The sequence below is a fragment of the Sycon ciliatum genome, chromosome 3 (assembly GCF_964019385.1).
Source record: "Sycon ciliatum chromosome 3, ocSycCili1.1, whole genome shotgun sequence".
NCBI classification, from domain to species: Eukaryota; Metazoa; Porifera; class Calcarea; order Leucosolenida; family Sycettidae; genus Sycon; species Sycon ciliatum.
This window is the reverse complement of record NC_088645.1, coordinates 31,125,017-31,145,016: the sequence shown is the minus strand read 5'-3', so window position 1 is coordinate 31,145,016 and position 20,000 is coordinate 31,125,017. Positions and strand designations below refer to the sequence as shown.

The 20,000-nt window shown below is 47.8% G+C and overlaps 1 protein-coding gene across 1 annotated transcript in view; it reads left to right on the top strand.

The window, feature by feature from the left end:
- LOC135811971 (mucin-5AC-like) overlaps positions 1-20,000 on the top strand; it is a 134,341-nt gene that overhangs the window by 102,252 nt on the left and 12,089 nt on the right. The window contains exons 13-17 of the mRNA XM_065325245.1: positions 1,459-1,575; positions 2,602-2,718; positions 3,091-3,207; positions 4,619-4,933; positions 19,973-20,000. The exon at positions 19,973-20,000 is cut by the window's right edge and continues 105 nt beyond it. Of these exons, the coding sequence (XP_065181317.1) occupies positions 1,459-1,575; positions 2,602-2,718; positions 3,091-3,207; positions 4,619-4,933; positions 19,973-20,000 (694 nt within the window). The remainder of the gene's footprint in view (positions 1-1,458; positions 1,576-2,601; positions 2,719-3,090; positions 3,208-4,618; positions 4,934-19,972) is intronic.

Sequence of the window (20,000 nt, the reverse complement as noted above, 5' to 3'; positions counted from 1 at the left end):
CTCTTTAATAGTGCAATCCCCCCCCCCCCCCCAGGCGCATGTGCAAGTTTGGTGTTCTCCTGGTAATGTTCTTGTCCTTGTCATTGTACTGGTGGTTTTGCAGTTCTTGTTGCTGTTTCTGTGGAGTCGTGATAATTTTACAGTGAACCTTAAGCTCTGTTTTCTTCTCCTGAATTGTTCTATGCGGTATGATGTAAATGTACCCCCATTGAAAAAATAGTGGACTCTCTTGAATAGTTACCCATCTGTGAATGACATTAAATTACTTCGTCCGTTAACAAAAACGTCGTGATGGATTTTATTGGATATGAGAACACTTAGAAGTTAGAACAGTTCCAGAACAGTTTGTATTGACTGCAAATCACTGGATGATGGTAGTTCAGCTCATGCATTGCGTCTTTATAATAGAAACTGTTGGCAGAATGAGCAGAGAGTTCAGTTTGCGTCGCTTTCACTCGATTTATTTTTGACCCTGCATCACTGTCGTCATCTGCTGCACGCGAGTCGTGATCTCTCTTGAGTCTATGTTCAGCTAGTTTCAGCCTTTCCTCGGCTTCTTTGGTCACACTCCGCTTAACTTTGGTGATGTTGATGTCATTCAAATTGTCTTTCAGGCTGCTTGATCCACTGCGGTGGCGATTACTTATTTCCGCCAGAGAGCCGTAAAAAATTCCGACTCTTGGTTTCATCTCCAATCTCCAGAGCTCTGCGAAACGTGGGAGTAAATGCACAGCCAAACTGATTCCAATGGATACTCCTACCAGCTCAGAACGGCAGCGGCTAGCAAGTCCAGTCGACTTTCCTTAGCCACGAGACTCTCATCGGACTGCAGGTTTCTGAAAAAAATGCATGGTCATCAGCATTCAAATTTGGGCTTTGCGCAGGTTGAACAAGAACTTGAATTCAGAATTATTTCATTGCGCCGTGCTATCGGAGCAGCTGCTTGTTCACCCGCTCATTGTGTAGGCTCGTTGCTCCGTTCCATTGCTCTCTATCATTCTCGAACTCAGTGCTAGAGTAGCAGGGAGGCCAAGCGTGCAGCGCATTCTCCCTTCAGAGAAGTGGTATTACAGTTTCGCTTGCCATGGCTGCTGCCATTACCTTTGTTGCCACAGTGCAGCCATGGGTTCCGCTCGGCTTGTCGTGAAAGGTCGCTTTCCTTGCATCATACCTCTTTCATGGCATGAGAAAGTGATCGCGACTCTTCTCATGGCAGTTTGTGCACAAACCAATCCCTGAGAAATCCATCACGAAGTTTTGTTCATTAACGGAGGAGGTAGGTGTGATTTCTTTTTTTGAAAATGTGCACAAAAAGGTGCAAGACACAAAAGTCACAAGTGCATGATAACTAAGAGATGTAGCCTTCTGACAGCCTCAACACATTGCACACATCATGAGTAGCCTCTTACCTTTTTCTTGTTTCTTGTAAATACCCCATGTTTTTTTTTCCTTTGGCAGATATCAATGAATGCTTAACTCTGTGCAAAGACAAGAGTACCAGTTGCACTGACACAGTTGGGAGTTACAAATGTGAATGCCAAACGGGATATAATGGAACTGCACCTTCTTGCACTGGTTAGTACACTGGTTAGCAGTTTGGATCCGCTGCTCTGTTCTGAGAAGCAGTGATCCCTCGCTGCACGCGAGTCGTGATCTCTCTTGAGTCTATGTTCAGCTAGTTTCAGCCTTTCCTCGGCTTCTTTGGTCACACTCCGCTTAACTTTGGTGATGTTGATGTCATTCAAATTGTCTTTCAGGCTGCTTGATCCACTGCGGTGGCGATTACTTATTTCCGCCAGAGAGCCGTAAAAAATTCCGACTCTTGGTTTCATCTCCAATCTCCAGAGCTCTGCGAAACGTGGGAGTAAATGCACAGCCAAACTGATTCCAATGGATACTCCTACCAGCTCAGAACGGCAGCGGCTAGCAAGTCCAGTCGACTTTCCTTAGCCACGAGACTCTCATCGGACTGCAGGTTTCTGAAAAAAATGCATGGTCATCAGCATTCAAATTTGGGCTTTGCGCAGGTTGAACAAGAACTTGAATTCAGAATTATTTCATTGCGCCGTGCTATCGGAGCAGCTGCTTGTTCACCCGCTCATTGTGTAGGCTCGTTGCTCCGTTCCATTGCTCTCTATCATTCTCGAACTCAGTGCTAGAGTAGCAGGGAGGCCAAGCGTGCAGCGCATTCTCCCTTCAGAGAAGTGGTATTACAGTTTCGCTTGCCATGGCTGCTGCCATTACCTTTGTTGCCACAGTGCAGCCATGGGTTCCGCTCGGCTTGTCGTGAAAGGTCGCTTTCCTTGCATCATACCTCTTTCATGGCATGAGAAAGTGATCGCGACTCTTCTCATGGCAGTTTGTGCACAAACCAATCCCTGAGAAATCCATCACGAAGTTTTGTTCATTAACGGAGGAGGTAGGTGTGATTTCTTTTTTTGAAAATGTGCACAAAAAGGTGCAAGACACAAAAGTCACAAGTGCATGATAACTAAGAGATGTAGCCTTCTGACAGCCTCAACACATTGCACACATCATGAGTAGCCTCTTACCTTTTTCTTGTTTCTTGTAAATACCCCATGTTTTTTTTTCCTTTGGCAGATATCAATGAATGCTTAACTCTGTGCAAAGACAAGAGTACCAGTTGCACTGACACAGTTGGGAGTTACAAATGTGAATGCCAAACGGGATATAATGGAACTGCACCTTCTTGCACTGGTTAGTACACTGGTTAGCAGTTTGGATCCGCTGCTCTGTTCTGAGAAGCAGTGATCCCTCGTTCAATGTGTATTTTACTCCAATTTTGACTTTTTCCAACTATCCCCAATATTGAGAGTCTCTGGACAGAACTGTCATGGGCAGTAAATGAGATTCACCAGGGGATTAAAGGAATCAACTCTGAACAAAATGGAATATTCGCTATGTTCCTTGATTTGGGTCATTACTTACATGTATTGACTCCTGCAAAATTAAAACAGTTTATTCTGAACTCCTCCTGCCTGTTGTGAATGGGAATAATAGTTGAGGAAGTAGTACTTGTACTTGTACCTGGTTGATTGACCCATGTGTGTTAATCTATTCCTCTTATAGATATCGATGAGTGTAACACCATGTGTAATGGTACATCATCACAATGTAACAACACTTTGGGAAGCTTTTTATGCACCTGTGATCCTGGATTTACTGGCGATGGATTTAATTGCACAGGTTAGCAATTAGCCTACGTATAGTGTGTGTGTGTGTGTGTGTGTGTGTGTGTGTGTGTGCCGGTGTGTGTGTGTGTGTGTGTGTGTGTGTGTGTGTCGGTGTGTGTGTGTGTGTCGGTGTGTGTGTCGGTGTGTGTGTGTGTGTGCTCGCACCCGCACGCTTGCGTGTATGTGTGTGCGTGATTCCGGCACCTTGATAGCTTCCACCAAAACTGCACATGTAGTATCCTGCATGTTTCTTGAAAACAACGGCGGGAGGAACTTGTTACGAGTGGGCCTTGACCATTCCTAGCATATATTTCGGTTGAATAATTAGCGGTCGACCTCCGTGGTCTCTGGACCCACGGATCAAGCGCCGGAGCATGCTGCGGTGTCCTCACAACCGGATACTGTGTCAAAGAAATGGGATCAATTTCTGTGATTGGCGGTACTGTCGTTGTTGCCGACTCCACCCCAACCCCAGCCACCAACAGCACTGGTGGTGGCTCCGGTGGCGGCAAGGGCAACGGTGGAGAAGGCACATTCGGTTGGCTTAGTGATCCACCACTCTTCCTCTGCACCGTGTGTTCGACTTGCTCTGGCTGTGTCGGTGGTAGAGGGAGCGGGTTCTTGTGTGGTCTTCACCGCTTAGGGTGCTTCGCTTTTGCTGCGTCCGGCACCATGTGAAGTGGTACGTGCTGTTTGATACGTGCACTCAGGTGTTGAAGGGTCCTACCAACATACCGGCTATCACAATTCCGGCACTCAAATTGGTAGACCAAGTGGCTCAATAGGTGGGATGTAGGACATCCTTCCTCACCGTGACCGAACGTATCGCACTGAACACAGGGATGAAGTTCGCCGCAAAGTGTGTTTGTGTAACTAGCATTTAAATTGTGCGGTACAATGTCTGTGATGCCTCTCATATGCAGATGTTTGGTTTTATTAAGATACAACTTGTGGAAAAGAGAAAATATTGTACAAAATCCAGACACTAATTGTTAACTATTAAAATTGATTAATCCATCGTTAAGCTAAAGAAAAATTGATAGGTGAATACCAATGATCATTTCAACACCAGGTTTGGACGCCCTTGGTTTGCCTGCAATTCGTCAGACACTATTAATTTTGTTAACTACTAAAATAAGATTGATTAATCCATCGTTAAGCTAAAGAGTAATCGATAGTTGAAAACCCATGGTCGTGTTAATCCTAGTTTGGACGCCCATTGTTTGCCTGCAATGTCAGACACTGTTTGTTATCTATTAAAATTGATTAATCCATGGTTAAGCTAACGAGTAATCGATAGGTGAAAACCCATATTAACCATTTCAAAGCTAATTTCTGACGCCCATGGTTTGGCCCGCAATGTCAGATTTTTTCACTTCACTTTCTTTGGAATGCACAATTTCATTTTCTAAATTCACTTATAGACACATCTACGCTTGAAGAAAGAACTTTAGCTCCAGATTTGAACCAATCCGCAACAAGCACGTTAGCCCCAGCTTTGAACCAATCCGCGACAAGCATGTTGAACCAATCCGCAACAAGCACATTAGCCCCAGATTTGAACCAATCCACAACAAGCACGTCAGCCCCAGATTTGAACCAATCCGCAACAAGCATGTTAGCCCCATTATCAGATGGTGGTGCAGACCCAACGTCATCTGTGCCTGATATTGGGGAAACCCCCGCCCAATCCGACTCAGTTATGAGTACTGGGAGCACGACAACTTTCAACAGCACCTGTAAGTAATAAATAATTAATAACTCCTCTTTTCAAGTTGATACAAGATTGTGATGGGGTAATTGTGATGCTGGATCTCACACTTAGTTTCACTGATTTTCTTTTTTCACTTCACTTTGCTTGCAATACCCAGTTTCATTCTCCAAATTCACTTATTGGCACACCAGTTCTTGCACCTGCACCCTTAGGACTCCAAGGACCCAATGGCACCTGTGCCCGATGTTGGGAAAACACCAGTCCAATTTCACTCTGTAATGACTACTGTCAATTAAACTAATAACTAATACTAAACTAAAACGGCTATTTTTGATTTTTTTTCCAAAAGGAATGTCTTCGCTAAAGATTTGCCGCACGGAAAATCGAAAATTTGCATGTCCAGTACGGTACCAGTAATCTACATTGTTTTAACCCTGAAACTCGCACCCCTAAAATATTATATTTCATCGCTAATTGGTTCTGATTCAGAAATTGATAAATTTGTTAGCCGCTAAAACTATCCTCTTTACAGTACTGGGAGTTCTACAACTGACAGTAAGACACTTAAATGAGAATAATGGATAATAATAATTAATTAATAATTGTACTCAGATGGAGAGCCAAGTTATGTTATGTTATTTCTATAACTTAGAACCTTCCAAGTTGGAACTACGGTAGCTTATTTTGAGTGCTCCTCGTACAATTTTGATCGTGATAGAAATTCTCAGACCAAAGTCAGCGCGAAGATGGCCGTACCGTTTTCTTGTGCCTTTTTTAGTTGTTTCGTCTCGTATCTATGTCAATATCGTGATGGTGAAGTGGAGGGAGTGATTTACTTCCTCTGGGCTTCGTTCGGCCGACTTTGCTTCGTCCTCGTTGAAAAGTGATGCTGAAGAAAAGGTCGATTTATAGCAAAATTATGTTGATTTTGAATGTACGTGATGACATGCGATTGCTGGCTATGAGGCTGTTGGAGTGTGCATCCAAGATGTGCTAGAGCTGTTAGCCAGTTAGTTGTAGAACGTCAGTACTGTCGGTCAGTGTCGTGCAATGGTATCGCATGAGCTGATTGTTTAGTAACTGGTGGTGTTAGTGGACAGCCTAGCGTAACTTGTAGTTCCTTGGTCTTTCTCTTTTGTATAATTAATAATTAATATTAGGGCTGAAACGATCGTGGATTTTCATGTATCGATTACTCTTTAGCTTAACGATCGAGTACTCGATTATAATCAGAGTCATAATTCTGTGCAAACATTACTCTGTTTCCACAAACTATGCCTTCATAATACCAACCAATCTGCATTAGTGAAAGGGTAGCTCCGAAACATGGCAGTTTTGAAGTCAATTTAACCTCAGAACATGAACCATACCCCTGGCAACTGCATACTCCCAGCGGAAACTGATTTAAACTTCACAAAACGAGGGTTTACAGTACTTTCTGGACACAAATTTAAAAAACGCAAAATAATCGTAATCGGTAATCTAAACGATTGATCGATCGTTAGAGTTATCAAACGAGTACTCGATTATTCGGTATAATCGTTTCAGCCCTAATAATTGTTATAAATAAGCGACGAGGAGACAATAATTTAATGATTGCAATGAATATTATTAGTTCCGCGGTCATGCCACACAACAAAGAAGTCTAAAAGAGGTTTAATCAAAATCGATTTTCTTGTCACTCTCATCAGTGGATTTTCGTGACTGAAGAATAATAGTGTCCAGCAGAGGAAAAAAATGATTTTTGGAGTGATACAATTATACAAAAAAGGCTCAAAAAAAGGAGCGTGAACAACGACTTGAGATAATAGTTATGAGCCATATACGTTAACCCAAAAATAAGCAATGTGTGAACTTACGAATAATAACTTGAGTGCTACTACATGCTTCTTATGCCTACACAGAACTGACTTATACAGACGAATACACACAGCTTCAAGCACCCGAAATTGTCGTGCATATCGTGCGCGACAAAGTACGGTGAAACACAGACTTCTGATTATCACCATCTTCATCCAGCTCCACCCTCCCGACGCTGCCGTCGTCGCCAATCTCATCATTACCGTCCGTATCACCTCCTGTCCATCTCATCATCCAGTTAATCGTCATATTCCTTGTTGATTCTCTCTGTTTTTCCTTGTTACTCCATTGTTCAGTTGACTCCGCCTTTTGACTCCTCCTTTGAACAGTACATTTGGTCTCTCCCTCAGGAACAGCAAAGGTCACTTTAGTTCCATATTAAAGAGGTTCCGGGGTACGATTTTCCGTGCTAAAATCTGTAAGGGCGCTACGGATTTGTTCGAGGCGTGCTCCATACGATTTTTTGGCACAGAGAATTCGTGCGCACTGGCTTTCATATGAATCATGGTTCGTATGGAGATTTTGCATCATCGGGTGCAGATAGATTTTTCGCATCCAAATTTGGTACGAGAAACATCGATTTTCCGCGGGAGGTTTTAATTTCGGTACAAATGTTCAAAATAACAAAGCATAGCGCGGGAATGTGGCGTGTTTGCGATCGTAACCTTGGCAATGACGGCAAACACACAAGTTCCGTACTCTGGAACATTTCACTGCTCGAAAACGACGTACAAAAGATGCGTAGAGACTCCTCCATGTCATCTAATTATCCACTGATGATGAGAGTAAACTAATATTTACCTTTTTGAGGATGAAGGACCAATAATTATATCGATATATTTTTAGGTGCTTGAAGTCGCTCATATGTTGCTGAGACGAGTATGATCTGATTCTTCGTCAAGGTGAGACATGTCGCTGTCGATCCACTTCGGTCCTGTGGAGAACCGGCCACATTTGAGTATACACAGAGAATGCGTGGATCGAGAAATTATTTGGAATTTGAAACTAAAGGCCGATTCACAATACAACTTTCTGCGATGCGACATGCGACTTGCGACACATGCGACGAGCTGCGGCAGCGACACACGGTTCACAATATTCTTCATGTTTGCGACGGCCTCATGCGCACAAGTAGTACTATGCACGTGCACTGCACGTGCACCCAGGGTCGAAACTGTACTCCATTTGTGTATGTCGCGTGCCGCATGTCGCAAAAGTTGAACTTTCTTCAACTTCTGCGACAGGTGCATTGCGACGGCTTGCGACAGCTCGGGACAGGCAGTTTCTTGTCGCAACTGTCGCAAATCGCGTGTCGCGTCTCAGAAAGTTGTATTGTGAATCGGCCTTAACTTGTTACTTTGTTGAGCATACTAGAAAACTGAAAACTTTAGCAGAATAGCAAAAATAGCAAAATATCAATTGTGCACTCGTAACCATGTATAAAACAATTAAAATGAAACAAGTCCAGAACGTTTTCGTGTGACTAGCATCTGTGGAACATCGTCACATAGTAAGAATCACTAAAACAACCAGTTATATAGCTAGAGTAATATGAAAAGAAGCGTGAGAATGCAGCACAGCTTGCGGTTATGCATACCGTGTGTAGTGTGAACCTTTGCAGTGTATCTGAGAATGGTAGCAGTAGATGAATGTGGCAGCTGTGAGTGCGTGTGGACAAACCTGGTGAGTGCGTATTATTTGAAAAGTGTGAGTGCTACAACATTTTCTTTTTGCTTGCATAGAACAGGGTCACATAATACGCACTAACCAGTAATGAAATAAACTAGGTGGGCACTCATATCACAATCTTAGCAACAATTGAAAGTTTTTTGAACGATATCTTGCCACAATTATCAATGGAATTCGTGACTGATGGAAATGATGAAAGTACAAGTTGCATGACAGTTGGAAGAGGAGTATAGAAGCGGAGTGTACAGTGACGATGAAAACCTAGGTGATCTGTTACATGTACTAGGAGAGTTGAGCTTGACAGGTGAAGGTGGTAATAATGATGATGATGATGATGATGATGATGATGATTTTTTTTTTTTTTTTTTTTTTTATGAAGCCACTTCTTTGGGCAAACAAAACACAATTTCCCAAGATGAAGGAGTGGAACCCTACACAAATAATAGTTTAAATGAATCCAACGCAAAGATCGTTTTTCCATGAAATACAACAATTGAACACAATTACATGCTTAAAGGCATGAAAGCAACAAAACAACAACAAAAGGGTAAGCGCCATACCAATCCCGCATGCACAGTCAGGACACAGCACGATACTTAACAAACTAGACCTGACTCGGCCACGGCAATCGAGACATCATGAAAACATCTCGCCGGATGGTGGTACCGTGACCGAGCCCCACGTATGCACAACACAGCAGCACGCAGCAAAGCAAAAGACAGCCGACAGCGGAGTAAACCAATGACCTGGGAATAGTGAGATCCCGATGACTCGGCCTGCATCTGGCACAGTCTCTTGAGGAACACATTGCACAGCCTCCCACAACCACCTTGCACAGAGAACACGAGAGGTGTGAAAGCGGCTCTTTCTACATTTGTGACTCTTGGCCCATATTCGTTCCACTTACGCCGCTCGTGCTGCTGGTACAATGCAGGAAGGGTTCTGGACCCGTAGGAAGGAGCATCTGGGCAAAATACCCTTACATCAAAAAAAGCTTCCTCCCCACGGGCCCAAAACCCTCGAGCGGCTATGTCCAGGCGCGCATCCTCTCGGCGGTTCGTTGACCGAAGAGGAAACCTCTCACCAGAAAGAGGTTGCAGCGCTGGTTCTGTCGAAACGGCAGTGCAGACTTCAGTCAATTCCCTCGCCAGCAGGTCACGTATCTCGTTATGACGAAGTGTCGGGAAGCCGCCCCTGGCGCAACATAGCTGATGCTCAACTGAGAACAGCTCACCACACACACAGGTTGCTGGTGTATTGGCTAGCGGCCATGCATATCTCAATGCCAGAGCATCCCGGAAGTCACGCTTGGTGAGACGAAAGCCATGCTCCGCCAGGGGCAGCACGCTCAGCCATGAGGATGATCCTTTCTCCGTGTGTTCTTCTATTCGTCGCTTCGTCATCTCATCGCTCGTGTCCACTATTTTGTTCCTGGCTGCCTTTGCGCGCTCCCGGTTTTCGGTGTGGACGACACGCTTTTTGTGACGCATTTCATCGATCATCCTCTGAAAGGGGGTACCAGCACCAGCAACATCAGCAGCCACATCCGGTCCAGGGTTTGAGTTGCCAGCGACCTCCCGCGGCTGCACCTCCGTTGCCGTCATCGTGGGAGTGGGAGACGCTCCACCACGGTCAGCAGTATCTGCAGAAGCCGGCACATCTCCAGCGAGAGAAATTGGATCGCTATCCTTAGCGAAATCGCCCAGAACCTCCCTCACCATAGGTCCGGACACTTGCTTGGAGCCCTGGTGCTCAAACCGTGGTCGAGTCGTGAGGTCCGGAAGGGCCATCCCACCATCCCGTGTCGGGAGCTTTAGAATATCAATGTCTTTCAGAGGCACGCTCGGTTGTCCCACGAGCTCCGGTAGAAGTGAGGAGTGAAGCTCCCGCTCCAACGGCGCCAAGTCCTCCGCAGAAACAGCCATAGTTCGAAACACATAGTTCCATCTGTTGACTAAGCCATGGGTCAACGCAGAGTATGCTGCATGCGGCTCTGATGCGGCATAATTTGCTAAAATCTCTGTATGTTTCACCCACTCTTCTACTTTTGTCTCTTTGAATTCTCCGAGGAATGCCTCAGTCCCGATAGCAGCGCCCAGATACTGTACGCCACGAGACTTGACGTGGATAGTTGTGTCACCAAAAGTCTCGGCAGCCAAGGACTCAAAGCCAGGCTTGACGAGTAGTTGCGTTTTTGTTTCGTTGATGTTGTAGCCGTATTTTTGGCCCTCTTCCTTAAGGAGGTTGTACCACTTTCGCAATGGGGAGAGCCCTCCGGCAGCTGCCGAGTCATCTGCAAACCATCCCTGGCACACATCTGCAACATTGGTTCCGACTGACTTGACGAGAGGGGTGAGAGCCGTGGCATAAATGGCCATCGCAAGAGGGTCACCCTGGGTTGTGCCCTCCTGTGACAATAAAGACTGGCCACCACGCACAAAGAGGGATGCAGGGTCTTGGTAAGTATTCAATGTTATTTGTGCTAGCGGGGGGCATACTCGAGCAATATTGTGCAATGCAGCGCGGCGATTCAAGATATTGAAGGCATTGCGAGCATCGACTAGCAACACTGCCTCAGCCTTTTCCGAAGCAAAGGCAGCCGTCATTGAGTGCACCATAGCCTCCACCCCAGCCGGGATGCCCGTGCAGGCCTGAACTGGTCCGCAGGCTTGCATAATGTCGGGTTTCATCAGAAACAATGCCGCCTTGGAGCACAGTCTACGAAACACTTCACATACCCCTATTGGCCGAACGCCAGGGTTCTTGTTGAGGGCAATGAGTCTGCAAGCTGTGTACGGTGTGAGTGAGCCGGAGGGGACTGAGTCGGTACAGATCAAGCGTGTGAAGCACGCCACTGCCTCACGCAGATCAGTAGATGCACCTTTGTAACATGTGCATAGCCGCCGCCAAGCATCCGCGTCCAGGCCGGAAGGACCCGCAGAACCGTGCAGAGAAAGGGCAGTGCGTTTGATCAACTCACCATTGACGCTGGCGAAGTAGATACTGCTGACATTGCCCGCCTCCTCCTGAAGCAGGATGTCCGGTGCTGCCGGTGCCGACCCCGGATGCTTCCCGACGAGAATTTCACGGACTGACTGGGATTGATGAGAATCAGAAATGATGTCGTCCATGCCCAAGACCGGTTTATCACACTTGGGCTTGGTTGCATTATCCAGCATTCTCAGTGCGCAGTGAACTCGGCCCTGTTCCATCAAGTGGCCAAACTCATGAGCAGGGTCTTCGCCACGCCTGGATCTCCGATTCTGCGATGTCTTGAGCATATGCTGAATAGTTCGACCCTCCTGCACTAGCTCCATATAGGAACCCTGGATCCATAAATTTAGTCTGCGACGAGTGTGGTCAGAGCACTCTGCGGCAGGGCAATTCCGACCTACTCGCTGGAGCACCAACGCTGGAAGCAGGAAGAAACGATATAGAGCAGTGGCTTCCGCTCCTCGGGACGAATTGAACTTTTGAAGTTCTGACGTGAGTGTCCGAACAAACTCTTTGCCAACACTGCCGGTCGGAGCCCGGAAGAGGTTCTTTTCCCAACTCGCCACCTCCTGATAGATGTCAGCCATGTCAAAAGGCATGGAGACCCGAGGGGTGGTGGGAACTGGAGAGGCAGCGTCCGGCTGGCTCGAGCCAAGCACCTGCGAAAATGGATCCACATCCGCATGCCCAGAACCCGTAGCCTGCAAATCGATATTCCCCGTAGATGGGCATAGCTGGGGTTGGGATGAGATAAGAGTGGACCGTGAGTCATCCTCCCCATGCACTGCCTGTTGTACAGTACCCCCAGCGCCCGAATCCACACTCATCAGTGGCGCACCAGAGTCAGATTCCTCCAAACTGGTAAGCAAGTCAACCTGAGATGCTGTCGGAATCAATGCAGTTGCAGCAGAGGTGCCACTCTGAATAATCTGGGGCTGAGAGCTCGGGACCCCAGGCACCGAAGCAACATTACGACAGGTGCCAAGTCGACCCCTCCCAGGATAGCAGTTACTACAAACTCTGCCAGCCCTGACACAAGCGCATCGTATGCACGTACCCCCTGCTTGGCAGCGACAACATGGCACCGCGCTGGCTAGACCGCACTCGACTATGTCACTTGGGGAGAATGGCGAGGAATCAGAGCTGGGATGAATCCCAAGTGGGTGATCTACACGCAGCCAGGAGTCGACATCGCGCCTGCCACTGCCACAACCCTCATCTGCAGATGCAGTGGATTCATCAGAGCTATCCTCCGGTGATATGTTTCGCTGAGATGGCTGGCTGGCTGAACATCCTCCACCACCACTGACCACAATACCAGCGCCAACAGCACCAGCAGGCTGCGAGGCGATGGATTCAGTTTGGTTGTGACAAAGGCTAGGGGTAGCTCTACCAGGGTAGCAGTCCACACAGCGCTTCTTCGCACGAACACATCTGCATCTAACACATTTGCGACCAATCTGGCAGTTGCAGCACGGCATCGCGACAGAACTGGCAGGGATAGGAGGTGTGAGGATGACTGAGGTGACGACTGCATCAGGACTGTACGACCAGAGTCACCAATCGTGTCAGAAACTGCCTCCAGCAGCAAGGCAGTCACACTCCTCTCCTCACTGGTCTAACACTGGCCATTGGGTGGCCATTGGGTGCCTCCAAAGGATAAAATGTGATGACCACTCCACCGAACAGCAACAGACAGCAGCGCCAGCCAAGTCAAGCTTCTCAGTTCCTCTCCAGCATCCAAGTCAACCAAGCAAACCAAGAGCCTCAGAATTGCCAACCGTTCTCCACTGAGCGATGATGATGATGATGATGATGCTGATGATGAAGCCACTTCTTTGGGCAAACAAAACACAATTTCCCAGGATGAAGGAGTGGAACCCTACACAAATAATAGTTTAAATGAATCCAACGCAAAGATCGTTTTTCCATGAAATACAACAATTGAACACAATTACATGCTTAAAGGCATGAAAGCAACAAAACAGCAACAAAAGGGTAAGCGCCATACCAATCCCGCATGCACAGTCAGGACACAGCACGATACTTAACAAACTAGACCTGACTCGGCCACGGCAATCGAGACATCATGAAAACATCTCGCCGGATGGTGGTACCGTGACCGAGCCCCACGTATGCACAACACAGCAGCACGCAGCAAAGCAAAAGACAGCCGACAGCGGAGTAAACCAATGACCTGGGAATAGTGAGATCCCGATGACTCGGCCTGCATCTGGCACAGTCTCTTGAGGAACACATTGCACAGCCTCCCACAACCACCATGATGATGCTGATGATGATGATGATGATGATTTTTTTTTTTTTTTTTTTTTTTTTTTTTTTGATGATGAAGCCACTTCTTTGGGCAAACAAAACACAATTTCCCAAGATGAAGGAGTGGAACCCTACACAAATAATAGTTTAAATGAATCCAACGCAAAGATCGTTTTTCCATGAAATACAACAATTGAACACAATTACATGCTTAAAGGCATGAAAGCAACAAAACAGCAACAAAAGGGTAAGCGCCATACCAATCCCGCATGCACAGTCAGGACACAGCACGATACTTAACAAACTAGACCTGACTCGGCCACGGCAATCGAGACATCATGAAAACATCTCGCCGGATGGTGGTACCGTGACCGAGCCCCACGTATGCACAACACAGCAGCACGCAGCAAAGCAAAAGACAGCCGACAGCGGAGTAAACCAATGACCTGGGAATAGTGAGATCCCGATGACTCGGCCTGCATCTGGCACAGTCTCTTGAGGAACACATTGCACAGCCTCCCACAACCACCATGCACAGAGAACACGAGAGGTGTGAAAGCGGCTCTTTCTACATTTGTGACTCTTGGCCCATATTCGTTCCACTTACGCCGCTCGTGCTGCTGGTACAATGCAGGGAGGGTTCTGGACCCGTAGGAAGGAGCATCTGGGCAAAATACCCTTACATCAAAAAAAGCTTCCTCCCCACGGGTCCAAAACCCTCGAGCGGCTATGTCCAGGCGCGCATCCTCTCGGCGGTTCGTTGACCGAAGAGGAAACCTCTCACCAGAAAGAGGTTGCAGCGCTGGTTCTGTCGAAACGGCAGTGCAGACTTCAGTCAATTCCCTCGCCAGCAGGTCACGTATCTCGTTATGACGAAGTGTCGGGAAGCCGCCCCTGGCGCAACATAGCTGATGCTCAACTGAGAACAGCTCACCACACACACAGGTTGCTGGTGTATTGGCTAGCGGCCATGCATATCTCAATGCCAGAGCATCCCGGAAGTCACGCTTGGTGAGACGAAAGCCATGCTCCGCCAGGGGCAGCACGCTCAGCCATGAGGATGATCCTTTCTCCGTGTGTTCTTCTATTCGTCGCTTCGTCATCTCATCGCTCGTGTCCACTATTTTGTTCCTGGCTGCCTTTGCGCGCTCCCGGTTTTCGGTGTGGACGACACGCTTTTTGTGACGCATTTCATCGATCATCCTCTGAAAGGGGGTACCAGCACCAGCAACATCAGCAGCCACATCCGGTCCAGGGTTTGAGTTGCCAGCGACCTCCCGCGGCTGCACCTCCGTTGCCGTCATCGCGGGAGTGGGAGACGCTCCACCACGGTCAGCAGTATCTGCAGAAGCCGGCACATCTCCAGCGAGAGAAATTGGATCGCTATCCTTAGCGAAATCGCCCAGAACCTCCTTCACCATAGGTCCGGACACTTGCTTGGAGCCCTGGTGCTCAAACCGTGGTCGAGTCGTGAGGTCCGGAAGGGCCATCCCACCATCCCGTGTCGGGAGCTTTAGAATATCAATGTCTTTCAGAGGCACGCTCGGTTGTCCCACGAGCTCCGGTAGAAGTGAGGAGTGAAGCTCCCGCTCCAACGGCGCCAAGTCCTCCGCAGAAACAGCCATAGTTCGAAACACATAGTTCCATCTGTTGACTAAGCCATGGGTCAACGCAGAGTATGCTGCATGCGGCTCTGATGCGGCATAATTTGCTAAAATCTCTGTATGTTTCGCCCACTCTTCTACTTTTGCCTCTTTGAATTCTCCGAGGAATGCCTCAGTCCCGATAGCAGCGCCCAGATACTGTACGCCACGAGACTTGACGTGGATAGTTGTGTCACCAAAAGTCTCGGCAGCCAAGGACTCAAAGCCAGGCTTGACGAGTAGTTGCGTTTTTGTTTCGTTGATGTTGTAGCCGTATTTTTGGCCCTCTTCCTTAAGGAGGTTGTACCACTTTCGCAATGGGGAGAGCCCTCCGGCAGCTGCCGAGTCGTCTGCAAACCATCCCTGGCACACATCTGCAACATTGGTTCCGACTGACTTGACGAGAGGGGTGAGAGCCGTGGCATAAATGGCCATCGCAAGAGGGTCACCCTGGGTTGTGCCCTCCTGTGACAATAAAGACTGGCCACCACGCACAAAGAGGGATGCAGGGTCTTGGTAAGTATTCAATGTTATTTGTGCTAGCGGGGGGCATACTCGAGCAATATTGTGCAATGCAGCGCGGCGATTCAAGCTATTGAAGGCATTGCGAGCATCGACTAGCAACACTGCCTCAGCCTTTTCCGAAGCAAAGGCCGCCGTCATTGAGTGCACCATAGCCTCCACCCCAGCCGGGATGCCCGTGCAGGCCTGAACTGGTCCGCAGGCTTGCATAATGTCGGGTTTCATCAGAAACAATGCCGCCTTGGAGCACAGTCTACGAAACACTTCACATACCCCTATTGGCCGAACGCCAGGGTTCTTGTTGAGGGCAATGAGTCTGCAAGCTGTGTACGGTGTGAGTGAGCCGGAGGGGACTGAGTCGGTACAGATCAAGCGTGTGAAGCACGCCACTGCCTCACGCAGATCAGTAGATGCACCTTTGTAACATGTGCATAGCCGCCGCCAAGCGTCCGCGTCCAGGCCGGAAGGACCCGCAGAACCATGCAGAGAAAGGGCAGTGCGTTTGATCAACTCACCATTGACGCTGGCGAAGTAGATACTGCTGACATTGCCCGCCTCCTCCTGAAGCAGGATGTCCGGTGCTGCCGGTGCCGACCCCGGATGCTTCCCGACGAGAATTTCACGGACTGACTGGGATTGATGAGAATCAGAAATGATGTCGTCCATGCCCAAGACCGGTTTATCACACTTGGGCTTGGTTGCATTATCCAGCATTCTCAGTGCGCAGTGAACTCGGCCCTGTTCCATCAAGTGGCCAAACTCATGAGCAGGGTCTTCGCCACGCCTGGATCTCCGATTCTGCGATGTCTTGAGCATATGCTGAATAGTTCGACCCTCCTGCACTAGCTCCATATATGAACCCTGGATCCATAAATTTAGTCTGCGACGAGTGTGGTCAGAGCACTCTGCGGCAGGGCAATTCCGACCTACTCGCTGGAGCACCAACGCTGGAAGCAGGAAGAAACGATATAGAGCAGTGGCATCCGCTCCTCGGGACGAATTGAACTTTTGAAGTTCTGACGTGAGTGTCCGAACAAACTCTTTGCCAACACTGCCGGTCGGAGCCCGGAAGAGGTTCTTTTCCCAACTCGCCACCTCCTGATAGATGTCAGCCATGTCAAAAGGCATGGAGACCCGAGGGGTGGTGGGAACTGGAGAGGCAGCGTCCGGCTGGCTCGAGCCAAGCACCTGCGAAAATGGATCCACATCCGCATGACCAGAACCCGTAGCCTGCAAATCGATATTCCCCGTAGATGGGCATAGCTGGGGTTGGGATGAGATAAGAGTGGACCGTGAGTCATCCTCCCCATGCACTGCCTGTTGTACAGTACCTCCAGCGCCCGAATCCACACTCATCAGTGGCGCACCAGAGTCAGATTCCTCCAAACTGGTAAGCAAGTCAACCTGAGATGCTGTCGGAATCAATGCAGTTGCAGCAGAGGTGCCACTCTGAATAATCTGGGGCTGAGAGCTCGGGACCCCAGGCACCGAAGCAACATTACGACAGGTGCCAAGTCGACCCCTCCCAGGATAGCAGTTACTACAAACTCTGCCAGCCCTGACACAAGCGCATCGTATGCACGTACCCCCTGCTTGGCAGCGACAACATGGCACCGCGCTGGCTAGACCGCACTCGACTATGTCACTTGGGGAGAATGGCGCGGAATCAGAGCTGGGATGAATCCCAAGTGGGTGATCTACACGCAGCCAGGAGTCGACATCGCGCCTGCCACTGCCACAACCCTCATCTGCAGATGCAGTGGATTCACCAGAGCTATCCTCCGGTGATATGTTTCGCTGAGATGGCTGGCTGGCTGAACATCCTCCACCACCACTGACCACATTACCAGCGCCAACAGCGCCAGCAGGCTGCGAGGCGATGGATTCAGTTTGGTTGTGACAAAGGCTAGGGGTAGCTCTACCAGGGTAGCAGTCCACACAGCGCTTCTTCGCACGAACACATCTGCATCTAACACATTTGCGACCAATCTGGCAGTTGCAGCACGGCATCGCGACAGAACTGGCAGGGATAGGAGGTGTGAGGATGACTGATGATGATGATGATGATGATGATGATGATGATGATGATGATGATGATGATGGCGAGCAGGACGGTTGTGCTTTGGGGCCCGGCGGAGGCAGAGGCAATGAGAAGAAGTGATTGTTCAAGTATATCAACAACATTATACGTAATGAATGGCCAGATTCTACAAAACGTTTCTTCAGAATTCCCAAACTCCATTGCAGCGCATTTCTCAAGTGTCTTGCAGCCCAGTATGTCGATAAACACAGTGACTTGGCCTACTCGCTGGTTATGGGTCGATTGCGGTGCCTGCTCTCATTCACTTTGCTCCGTTGGGCAGTGACCTGTTTTCTGGGCTGCCGTAGCTCCTACCAGAAAAAGTCAGTCAAGAATTTCAGGAGTTATTGTTTGATGGGTCGTTAGATAGAGGCCGGTGTTTGTGAGACTGCAATCATTTAATGTTTCTTCCTCAGTGGTGTAGGTAGATTCTGTTTTGTAAGCATAGTAGGACTACTTTTGTTTTGTAAGTCAATCTCATTCTCCACGCTTTGCTGTCATTTGGTTATGTTTTAAAGTAGTTTTTATGACCTGATGTTTGTTTTTTATATTTGTAGTTCTATTGTTGACATCTTTTGTCTTTTCTTTGGGTTAAAAGGTTAACTTCATCCTCGTTTTCTTATTGCCTTGTATTGGAATTTGCCCATAAAAGTGGCTACGGTGTGATAATGCATTTTTATATTTCGTGTTTTAACATTATTTTCAGAAAATTGCTCTTACAATACCTTGCGTTTTATATTCATAATATTGTTGCCCGTAAAAGCGGCTTGGTCACATGATGATGATGATGATGATGATGATGATGATGATGATCGCGAGCAGGACGGTTGTGCTTTGGGGCCCGGCGGAGGCAGAGGCAATGAGAAGAAGTGATTGTTCAAGTATATCAACAACATTATACGTAATGAATGGCCAGATTCTACAAAACGTTTCTTCAGAATTCCCAAACTCCATTGCAGCGCATTTCTTGCACTTGAAAACACCGCTAACTCGGCAACAGGCTCTCAGCTGCACCAAATAAATAACTTTGCCAATATTTCGCGCTGAAAAGTTATTTATTTGGTACAGCTGAGAGCCTGTTGCCGGAAGGGCGGTGTTTTCAAGTGCAAAATTCTACAAAATCTTCTTTTTTACTGTACTGTGTCAGCGAAGGATGTACCCAACACCGCTGAGGCAGAGCGAAATAGAGAACAACAAGGACAATCAAGGCTTGTTTGTTGCTACTTCAAGTTTCATGCTCTCACAATCATCAGCCCCCCCCCCCCCTCCCTCCCTCTGTTGCCTGATAACTGCGAGAGTGTGAAACTTGAAGTAGCAGCAAACAAGCCTTGACTATCCTTGTTGTTCTGTACTCTACTGTATGTATGATTTTCAGGACGGTGAGGAAGACAGCCACCATGAGGCTGTGCATGTTGCTGATGGTCGTTGACATCATGCGCACCTTCTTGTAATTGTTTCGTTTTTCAAAGAGTATGTTAGGCAAGCTCTCGTTATTCCTGCACTACTTAACTTATGACCCATACGACAAGTTAGCTGAAAATTGGTATGCTAATTGCAAGAGTACATACTCCCACTCCTGCCATTGATGTCAATCTGTTGCAGTTTTGGAAATGACCATGTGCAGAAGGGTTTGCGTAATTTGTATTCACCCAGGCATGTTGATTTGTTGCCATGCATACGTGTGTGTGTGTGTGTGTGTTTGTGTGTGTGTGTGTGTGTGTGTGTGTGTGTGTGTGCGTGTGTGTGTGTGTGCGTGTGTGTGTGTGCGTTTGTGTGTGCATGTGTGTGTGTGTGTGTGTGTGTGTGTGTGCGTGTGCATATGTATGTGTGTGTATGTGTGTGTGTGTTTGCATGTGTGTATGCGCGCTGGTATGTTATTGTGTGTGTGTGTGTGTGTGTGTGTGTGTGTGTGTGTGTGTGTGTGTGTGTGTGTGTGTGTGTGTGTGTGTGTGTGTGTGTTCTGGTCTGGTGTCCTTCATTTGACTTTGTTTGACTGGAGAAGTGGATATTCCTAATGGAAAGTCAAGCTT